Raw genomic sequence first — 11,552 nt, 5'->3', positions numbered from 1 at the left:
GACTTGAAGAGTGAAGTGCAGTTTTCCCTAACAGAAAGCAAAATTTCACGCACACTCTTTGTTCCTTCTGGTCGGCCATCTCACTAATCGCCAAAGGGTTGAAACAGGAACGCACACAACAGAGCACCACAGACAAACCACTTAACTCAGACTGACGCCAGCTCACTAACAGTCGCGGGAGACCCCCAGCTAACACCACCTAGCAGCACAACTCGTAACTACAAAGCATGCGCGCGCAACAGGTCGTTTCCGGTTATTTTTGAGTCCCCCTTCATATACGAACACATCACTATGAAGTGCCATGCATTGCATGCAGTTGACTACTATGCTTTGTGCTTCCATCTCATGAACCTTATTTATACCACATGACTTTTGCTTGCATATTCTTTGAGATAAAGGTTGAGGCTATCGATTGGTATGTCTGTTGACTGGATTTATAGATTTTTCATTGAAGTAAATGATCTTGAAAATGCTGATTCTAAATCAGCTGTTTGTAGACACAGCATCAGGTAGTAAATGTTTATCAGATGTGAATACTGAAGACATTCTGAATTAATGTTTTTCTTATTCCGATGACAGTAATTTTGATTGTGAGGATGAAATAACAGATTTCCAATTTTGATACCTGTGTCATTTTGCATGTCTGGAATTTAAATCCTCCCATGCAGATACGTTAACATTATGCCAGTAACAAATACATGTAAATCAGTTTCCAAGTGGGTTAAATTTTGGTTATGTGAATAGGAGGAGTATAATCCTGCACCTTTTTGAAAATAATAACCTCACTGGTACTAATCCATTCTAAATGTATGTATGAACAGTCAGAGTTAAAATCTCCGTTAACAAGTTCAGTGAATCCAGACTGTTGAAGCATCTGTGCATACATAAAATTATTTTACAGATTAGGACCATGATGGTACAAAACTGTCAAAGAAATCTGTGTATACTGCCTAATGAGAAGCAGGCCTGTATCATGTTCTACTTGTGAAACTAAGAAATTCACTCGTGCTGAAAAACATTAACTGTTGTCATCTTCTAATTCACATTCAGTACTGTAACATGGCTACTGTATGCAAGAAGAGCAATGTATGAGGATTTGAGACCCATTATACTTGTATTGTCACATGTTAGTGACTAGACACGGGGTTTGGACGTACGGGATTCTTATAACTCATAACTACAGGTAACTATTAACAGATGCATGATCTATGCGCTCTACAAATCATTGTCCTGCACCACATACAGAGTCGTCTTTGTCTTCACCAGTTGTTGCCTGGTAACATCTCTCAGCAGCATAGGTTCTTCAGCTTCAGTACTCATGTCCTTACTGGCTGGCAACTGTCTTGCAACTCCTCATGGCCACAACTGACTCATTCACCCACAAGCTCTCGCTATATAACCTCAGCAAAGAAAACAACATTTCCAGCAGTTGCTCTATTGCTGTGATGTGTGTATTGAACTGTTACCCAGCAGTGGACAATTTCTTCTGGCTCCATCATTCCAGCCTTTTAGCTGCCATATCACAATATGCTGTTCCAGATTCCAATTTGAATTTAGTGATGGGGAAATGGTTAAATAGTCATCACTATTCCTTGGACAGGGGATCAGCCCATCACAGGACAACACAAACACACAAGAAACACACATACATCCACGCCTCAAGTGGGATTTGAATCCACAATCAGTGTTTGAGAGGACAAAGACATTTTTGTGCCTTGGACTGCACAGCCACTGTGATTGGCTTCCACCTTCATCTTACCATTCAGTGGTAGTCTTAAGCTGCTATGTTAAAAATAAATCATAAGTAAATAAATAAATGAAATGCATGCTGCATGCTCATGCTAACTGAAGTGCATAAACTGTGATGTATGCCATTCTTCATTTCATATCTGTTTTTGTCAACCATTTTCCTACATCTTCTTTCAGATCAAGAGACCAAATTTTAGAACCTTACTGAACAGGGTGCAGACTTAAAATTCCGCTATGAAATCCTTTTGGTTATACTAAAACAAAGTATTCTTGAACTGATTATCTAACTCTACAGAGGTGAATCCTTGTTCAGAAACTAGCAGTCACTCATCAAGAAATTAATCTTAATATGGTAGCTGAAGGTTTATTACTGTATTCATGCATTCCTGCTACTGATCCCTATCCAGAGCCAGATTAATGCAATTAAAATGGTGCAACCAATTTTTTAAAGATTCTTCAGTCTACACCTAGGTCTTCCAAGTGGTCTCATCCCTTCAAATTTTCTGAACTGATTTTGCTCATAATTCATCATTAACTAATTTAATAAATAAATTATTAAAGAAGAAAGTCGTCTTCTGGGATCTGGCACCGTGTAGTCTTGGTTTTAACCGATGCCTCCATCTTCAGGGCAGTGAATTATTAAAGAATCTGGAACTGTGCAACTTGGACTTACTTTCTCATTAATAAAGAAAAGTCAACCATATTTCTATAAGTATTCATATTAATTTTGTTTGTCTCTCATACCAGGTGTCTGAACTGCACAACACTCATGTGAACAAAAATAAAGTGAGTGGCAACAATCTTCACATTGCTAGTGCAAAGTGGGGAGTCCTGCATATAGCAGAATACTGTGTCAGAAGAATGAAAAAGTGATGCAGCATTTGGAGTTACTGCACATCATACTTATATATACATATATATCTTTCATGATAACCTGAATTTATTTGGCTAAGTAATATATATATAGAAAATTTATTTGCTTATGCACTGCTATTAAAAACACCTTTGCTTCACCAGCTAACAGATCTGCCCAAAGTGCTGTGGAACTGACACAAATTCACTGTAATGTTTCAGTATCTTTATCACGGGTGCTGTGTAGTGCCCCTTATCACACCCTCTGGCATGCTGCACCATATAAGTTCCCTGTATCCCAAGATCAGTGAGTTAAGCCATTCCCAATATAAACCCTAAAAAATTTTTCCTGTGTAAATTTTCATTCCTAATTTTGACGGTGGTAACTGTTTTTCTTCTACTATTATCTCTTGCAGTGTTCACTATCTTCCTGTATGCTTCAGCAGATGATGCAGTATATTCACAACTTATTCTCTCTACTTGAACATAAAGTAATGTAAAATTAAAATAATTATATATTTTAGTTAACTGATTAAGGTATCTTCTGTGTTAAAATTTGTCCATTTGAGATTAGAAGAGTAAAGTAAAAAGTAAAAAGTAAAGCTACCCTGTACCAGACCACGAAGGCCCATAGGGCTGTGAGACATTGAGGGTCCAACATTATCTAGATAATCGGCTCAAAATGGCAGTAAGGTTGTCAGCTTTATGTGCCAGCCGTGCTTTACTCCCCAGGAAAATTATTTAATTAATTCCTGGTATTCATTTCTGTTAGAGGCTGAGTCGACCCCAGGGCCATAGTGCAGCTGGAAGGGTTACGTCAATTGAAAAAATCCAATGACATGATCGGGACTTGAACCCGCGACCTTCTGGCTTGTAGCACGAGTTCTGATATAAATTACCTTCGCATAGTTGATTTCAGTGCATTAAATTGAGCAAGGAACATTTTTGTACTTGCACTTGACTAGATAATGTCCATTCTTTAATTTTCTGTAGTATGTTACTATAGTGTTTTATAACCTGGTCTCTGATGTAATAAAATTTGTATATCTTTGTTTCACATTGCATTCCTTGGTACTAAGGTTGTACGGGAAGTATATTATTTATTTTACTCCTAATTTATCAGGGTGATACAAAATACTAACAAAGCACGTGGTTTTAATAATTTTTAATATATTTTTGTAAATGAAACACTTACAGGAGCCAGTTATGTGAATTAAATTTAGAAATTAAAATGTTTTACATCTTCATTTAAGAATGTTTTCTTTAACCCAAAGGCTGTAATATTCAACTTAAGTTGAAAAGGCTTCTGTTACTGTACATAGTGGCATTCAACTGCGCAATGTATATGCATTTTTGCTTTTGTTTTTTATATACTGGGTGTCCAGATGAAAGGTATCCAAAATAAAAAAAATTATATCTTGGAAAGTAATTGTCATACACATATCTATAGTTTATATCATTGGAAAGGAAAACCCTGTAAGTTTCTTTTTTCCATGCCCAGCTTACACGCATGCGCTGCCACATTTCTGCCATCATGTTAGGAATCACTTGAACAGAGAGATGGCTGGGATATGAATTGGCAGAAGTGGATCAATTACTTGGCCTCCTAGGTTGCCATTGAATTTTTTCTTGTGGGGTTATATGAAGAACACTGTCTACCAGGTTAAGATCAATGACCTGCAACACCTGAAAGCCTGCATAAGGGACACTGTGGCTATGGTAACACCAAACATGCTGGATTGTCTGGATATTTGTCCAGGCACCAAGGAAACCCACGCTGAAATTTGTTGAGAAAGTTATATACTCAGAAAAACTTTGATAGTTTCCCTTTATAGTGGTGTAACCCACAAATGTGTATAACAAAAGTATTCTGAGATATAATTGTTTTATTTTGGACACCTTTCATCTGGACATCCTGTAAAACTGCATTATTTTAGGAAAGTGGTGAGACAATAATATGCATCAAAATGTTTAAAGGTACTGCAGTGTCACAAGATTTAATTACAATCTTCAGGAGATAAAGGATTAATATCAAAATGGAATTGAATATCACCATTCTGTGGTCTGAAAAGTACTCTGAAGGAGAAAGTACACGCTGTATCTACCAATCTGTGTTTTTGGAAGAAGTACACACCTTGTCGAGTGTGCATGTCCCATACAACTTTCCTGTTTATCTGCACAGTTTCTTTTGGTCCTGTAGAAATGGCGTGTTTTGGATTACCATCCAAATCCCATTCCACCCACAGTGCAATACCATGGCATGTTCCAGATCTGAAATTATAACATAAATTAGTGCAAGTACATGGGACTGTGATAGGAGTGTTAATTTCTTAAAGAAACTGTTTTCACACAAATAAATGCAATTAAATAATCAGTACTGTAATATCTATTGGATATTTGGATTTCCTTCCACTCTGTGTTCAATTTTACCTTCTTCCATGATCACTAGCTTCCTTCTGTTCATAGCCACAATAAACAAGGAATTAAAAGAAACACCAGTGACAAAATGTACTACCACACACAAAGCACAACGATCTCAGCCAAAGAGCAAAGTAACTGTGGTGCAACAACTAGCATGGCTTAAAGGCAAGTGCAATATATGAGGTCTGTCACAAAAGATTATGACTATGTACGGACAATTTCTGGCAGAGAGGAAAGTGAATACTGACTGTTGCTTCAACCACAATCACACCAAACTGATTTACAAGTTGTGGAATATTTAAAAATACCTTACACTAAATTAAAATTCACTGCACACAGAAAAATAATACAATCTTTATTTTGGGCTTTGGCTTGGTCTAGAAGAAAGAATCATTAATGCATGAACACTAATCAGGATTTCACTGTAAATATACTTAACAGAATTATAATTATACAGATATAATTTGGTTGGACTTCCCCCTCCACGCCTATTTATTATGTTTTCACTGTAAAACAGATTTCAATTTTCAAATTTTATCTACTGCATATATACTTGTTGCAAATTTTCTCACATCTTAATTTCTCACCATTTTTTCAATTACTTCACCTTCATTTCAGAGCTCTTGGTCAACAAGAGTGAAAACATATACCTCTTTCCAGATGTGTTTCTTGTAATTACCCTTCTTCAATATATAGCACATTGTGTAAAACATACACAGAATTACCACCGGGCTTAATTTATCCCCATGCCATGAAGATGTAAGGGGGAGTGGATGGAGATGTGGGGTCACCTTCACCCCAAGCACCCACTGTATAAGAGAGTGGGTGGGCCACAGTGTCAGTCTGGACATTATGGAGAAGAGAAAAAAAAATCTCCTGTCTCTGCTTGGAACTGAACACCAACTCCTTGGTCATCCAGCTGATAGCCTAGTCAGTATACCAACTGAGCTGTTCCAGGTCCCTGAGAGCTATTTAAAGTAAAAGTTACTAATTTAAATCTGATCTATATTTCATATCACCAATTTTAAGTACAATGAACCTCTTTTTAAAAATTTCATGAAGTACTGTATGAGCTTCATGTAATGAAGAGTTCGTTTTCAAATGAATTCTGATGTACATCATCAAGTTTAAATTCCCAATATGAAATCTTATCGAAACTTGCTGAACAGTATCAGGGGTCAAAATATGACAAGACATTGACATGATTTTTTCACTTTCATGCATTTCAGATAAGAAATATAGAAAAATTGCATACATTTATATGTATAAAAACTAAATCTTCATGGTGTGCATCCTGTTGTGTGTTATACAATAGCGTTAATAGGTCTGTCTACACAACAATAATATCCACAAACAGAACTGATACTGAAGTTTCAACATTCATTTATTAGGCAAAGGCGTTCGCTATGTGTTCGACCTGCTTGTATATTATGTTGTATGTGAAGGGAGCTGCAATGTGAACAACACAACAACAATGGGGCTTCCTTCCCATGCAACATAAAACACAAACTTTATAAAATCTCCACATAAGGAAAACAAAACTAACTGCAACTAACACAAAGAAAAACATTTAGGAGACCAACGTGACAGAGATTTCGAGAAGGGCCTCCTCATGGTGCGTTGACCTAGGCCCTAATACCTAACAACAATGCCCCCCGCATGAACGCGCGTGCACGCACGCACGCACGCACCCCCTTATAGTTCTTAAGCTTATTTAAAACCAGTTCTTAAAATCAAAGTATAATTAAAAAAATGAATTTTAAATTCAAATTTTAAGGCTAAAACCACATTAACAACAATATTAATATTAAGTCTAATCTGTATATATTATTTTTAAATTCTTAAGCCTAATTAAGAACTGCACATTCGTTAGATTACATTTGTGTATATTTGTTAGAAACAGAAAGGTTGTATTCACTACCAAGTGGTAAAATATTGTAATAATATGGATCCATATTGAGAAACACAATTCAAGAACTAAGATCAAATTCTTATAGATTTGACTGATGATGACCTTGTGCAGGTTTGAAACATGCAGTGAATGCCTTTGCCTGATAAACAAATGTTGATACGTTAGTATCGATTTTGTTTGTGGGTATTACTGTAATGTATGATTCTATTAATGCTATTATAAAAATTAAATATGAATTTTAGTGTTAACTATTTAACTTCTTTGAATTTATTCACTACTGTAAGCAGGAAAAATTCTGCCCAAATTAGAACCTTAATATCATGAGAAGTTTTATGCAACATTGAGTTTTGTATGTTGTACAACTATTTTCATACATCATTTGTTAGATTGCAGTAACTTCAGGTCTAACATAGAAATACAGACCCTTCACAGATGACTTTCCCCTCAGTCTTTACAGGATCTTCAATCAATTTTGTGAAGATGAAATCCAAGATACGGAAAGGCTGACTCAGGGCTTGACAAGGATACTCCCATAAGGGTTGAGGTTCAACTGGGCTGTCTGCGATGGAACTTGAACTCTGAACAAACAAGAAGAAAGAGAACAGAAATTATTCTGTAAACACCAATATAAAGAGTATCAAATATTCTTCACAAATGAAAATTTAGAAAGAACTCTTGAACAATGTCTTCATCAAACAACATGTTGCTTCAAGTACTCACATTTTTTTCTTTTTCCTGAGTTGTTAATCCAACATCCTTTTAACTTGTTATCAGGAGACCATTACCTTGTACAATGACAGTGTGTGATATTAGTTTACCACATTTAAGTTGGTGGAATCAAAGACATCTCTCGTCTTTCAATGGCAACCAGATAGGTCTCAACCCTCATTCTGTGTGCTGATGTAACGATTTCAGAGAGAAAGATGCAAAAGAGGTGGGTTCATATCTCAATCTGATGATAAAGTAATGAATAAATAATAATACTCCACTTCTAAAATGTTAAATTTTGAGGACAAAGCCACTGGCACTTCAACTGCCACCACCATCACCACCATATCCAAATAACAGTTTTATAGAACTGTTTAATATATCAGTAAATTTGAGACATGACCATGATGTTCCTATATGAATATGTAAAAAATCTTTACGTTTTATCTTACCTAACGTGTCAGTGATTGTTGACATGCATTATTATTTTCATGGTGGTATCCACATTACATGTTTGGACCCACAATCCATAATGTGCTGCCTAAACAACTAAGATTACACACATATAAATTCAACTACACCATGAAGTTAAAGTCACCAAATGTCCAAAATTTGATGCATTTGCTGATTTCATGTGAAGTGAAAGTAATGACTACAAAGGCTACTTCCAACAGGACAAAGTCACCTTTCACATAAACAGCTGTGTCAGTCATTACCAGGGCCTGGATTTTGATGACATGTCATCTTTTTTTCCTTGTATCCTATGCGATGCTCTTAAATATATAAATCTCAGATATGAGCTGCTGGTTACAGAAATGTAAATTTTATAGGTATTTTTTTGTCATTTTTTCATTTTGGGGGTAATTTTTGGTACATTTTTGGACTTTTAAGGGTATTTTTGTTATTTTTGGCCATTTTAGGGAATTTTTCTTCATTTGTTTTCTGAAATGTGAATAACATGGAAGCGAATTGTTCTTTCTTTTCTCCTTTAGGTCATATTTCTGGATTTTTTCAGTCATTTTTTAATATTTTCAGGTCATAAAAATCCGGGCCCTGCTTATTACATTTTTGGGTCATATTTTAGGTCATTTTTTAAATATTTTCAGGTCAACAAAATCTGGGCCCTGGTCATTACAATTGAAAAATCTGGGGATCACCACAACTGAATAAATTATTTGAGTATGTATGTGATACTCCAAAGGTGACTGTGTGGTAGGTTTTTTTTTTTTTTTGGAAAGAACCATTACTGGGAGGCATTTACCTAGATCTATTACAACAGCTTGTTCCCCCTTCCACAGGTCGATATTGGAATAAAAAATTCAACTGGTGTTGTGTTCCAACATGATGATGCTCCATATCATTTCAGTCTACAGGTCTGCCTTGTTCTAAATGCTGTTTCTAAATCAGAGGACTGTAAGAAATGGGTGAATAATTAGGCCTCTAGTAAGCCCTGACCTTGATACTTCATGTGGGGCATGTGAAAATAATTGTCTATGCTGTAAAAATTTGACTTTGATTGCATATGACAGAATCAGTACAGCTGTAGCAATATTCATGGCAGATATGCTACACAATATCTGGATGGAAACAGAGTACAGCTTGATGTTTGTAGAGTTACAAATTGTGCTCACATCTCAAGACCGAGTAAGATATGACATTAAATTTTGAAAGTTCTCACAAAATTTCTAAAAAAGATACTTGAATTATGTTACAAATTTAAAACAATGAAATTTTGAAATGCTGGGCATTTTTTTCCACTGACCCTGTACAGAACTGGCATGTTGCTTGGGGGAACAGAACACCTGTACTAATTATCATTTAGGCTGCACATTTTTTGTTATATAAAGCAACATTTTAGGCATTAAAAAAGATATTTATACATTTGTTCCCTTTGCCATACCTCAATCAGCTTATCAAAATCTGTCATCTTGAAGCCCTCCACAGAATGAAGTGGTGCTCGAATCTTCCAGAGATCATCGAATTGTACAGCCATTGCCCACACTGTTACACCCATAGGTAAAGTTTTTGCAGACATGGATATGTGCTGGGAAACTTCATTTTTCAAATACCAGAAGTAAATGTTCTGCCATGGCAGCACTGCAGTAACAAAGTGAGGTTCTCCAAAAACTAATGTTATCTGTGACACATTCAAAAGAAAACAAATTAACATAAAAATCTGTAAATGAAATGGAAAAAAAAAACTAAAACAATTGAATATATTCTATATATAAGTAATTTTACATCTTGGACTATACAACTGGACAGACTGGTGGAATATAAATATGTGAGAACTGTATTCAAGAGGTAACCAGTTCAGCTGCTGGGTAGGCTACTTATTATCCCAGCTGAGGTGTTCTGTCTTCCAGGCAAATATTGGACTACAGTGGACCATAACTAAGAAGATACTGTTTAAAATGGTTTCCAACCTAAAACGTTAAAATCAACAGGATTCCAAAAGTAATACCATAAGAATAATATATATACATCCCATGTCAAATGTTTATTCCAATAAAAATCATTTCTAAGAAGAACAGTATTATAGACACAATTGAACACTAAACCCGTTTAATAAGTTTCTGTTGGACTATATTATGTATATGGGGTACACGGTAGCATAATTGGTTGAGGCACTTTGCTACAAACTGGAAGGACACGGGTTTGAGTCCCAATGAGGTGGATTTTTCTTCAATTTACCAAATCCTTCCAGCCATACTATGGCCCTGGGGTTGATTTATACTCTAACAAAAATGAGTACCAGGAATCTTCCAGGAAGGTAAAGGGCAGCTGGCGCGTAAGGCTGACAACCTTACTGCCATCTGTGAGCCGAATGTCTAGAAGATGTGGGAGTATCAAACTCTCACAACCCTATGGGTCTTCACAGCCTGTTACAGGGACAACTTTACCTTTTTATATTATGTATATGCAGAAGCGAATGAAAAACAAAGTAGACTCTCACATAAACCAAACAAGGCGCATTGCTTAGTGGCATCCAGTAGTTCTAGGTGTGTGGCTGAAGTTGGCAGAATTAGAGGTGACTTTCTCACCACCTCCATTCATGTAGATGGTAGCAAGGTCTTTGTATTGAAGGTTTCATTGGGCTTCATGTAAGTAAACCAGCTTGCAGGAGTTTGAGGTTCTCACAGCAGTGGTTATGACGAGTCCTTTCTTTTGGGACATAATGCTGTCTAGCATGTTGAAACTCAACCAACATTTTGGAGGAACATGGGCCTCCATCTTCCAACAAAATGTCAGCCGACTTTCAACAGACTACAAAGTGTTATAGGGGAGTCAGGATAGTGTAGTCAGTATAGTGACTAGCTACGGGGTGGATGACCAAGGGGTCAGAATTCGAGACCTGGTAGGGTCAAGAATTTTCTCTTCTCCACAGCATCCACACTGGCCATAGGGCCCACCCAACCTCCTATCCAATGAGTACTGGGGGCTCTTTCCTCGAGGGTATAGCGGCTGGGGCATGAAGCTGACCACTCACCTCCATCCAGTGCTAAGGTCAAGAAAATGTGGACCTACGCATCCACTCCTCCATATGCCTTCATGGTGCAATGCTTAATTAGTTAAGCACAAGGACAACACAGTGTTATATCCCAGAAGATGGGACTCTTCACACGACTTAGGCATCATATATAGCTGTATGCATTACTACAAAAGCAAATATAAAGCACGGGCATTATCAGTTTCTGAGAAACTGAGGAAAGAGCACTGGATATAGGAGATCACAAACCACGAAATGGCTGATATGCTGATAACACTTTCGTGGTTTGGCCACATGGATCAGCAAGATTGCAGCAGTTTCTTCACCATGTCAATAGTCTTAGACCTACCATCAAATTCACAATGGAAGTTGAAGCTACTGATACCCCTCCCTTTTTGGATGTTATGGTCATGAAGAGGG

The 11,552-nt window shown here is 36.7% G+C and overlaps 2 protein-coding genes across 2 annotated transcripts in view; one reads left to right on the top strand and one right to left on the bottom strand.

Moving 5' to 3' along the window:
* Window positions 1-3,240, top strand: part of LOC111866410 — a 19,988-nt gene extending 16,748 nt beyond the window's left edge. Inside the window, exon 7 of the mRNA XM_023855331.2 lies at window positions 2,497-3,240. Within this exon, the coding sequence (XP_023711099.1) occupies window positions 2,497-2,622 (126 nt within the window). The 3' untranslated portion in view covers window positions 2,623-3,240. The remainder of the gene's footprint in view (window positions 1-2,496) is intronic.
* Window positions 3,241-4,280: 1,040 nt separating this feature from the next.
* Window positions 4,281-11,552, bottom strand: part of LOC111866404 (protein arginine N-methyltransferase 7) — a 20,697-nt gene continuing 13,425 nt past the window's right edge. Inside the window, 3 exon segments of the mRNA XM_023855318.2 lie at window positions 4,281-4,872; window positions 7,358-7,512; window positions 9,543-9,779. Of these exon segments, the coding sequence (XP_023711086.2) occupies window positions 4,599-4,872; window positions 7,358-7,512; window positions 9,543-9,779 (666 nt within the window). The 3' untranslated portion in view covers window positions 4,281-4,598.

This window comes from Cryptotermes secundus, unplaced genomic scaffold, assembly GCF_002891405.2.
Source record: "Cryptotermes secundus unplaced genomic scaffold, Csec_1.0 scaffold130, whole genome shotgun sequence".
NCBI classification, from domain to species: domain Eukaryota; kingdom Metazoa; phylum Arthropoda; class Insecta; order Blattodea; family Kalotermitidae; genus Cryptotermes; species Cryptotermes secundus.
The sequence above is the reverse complement of the archived record's forward strand: the minus strand, read 5'-3'. Positions and strand labels throughout refer to the sequence as shown.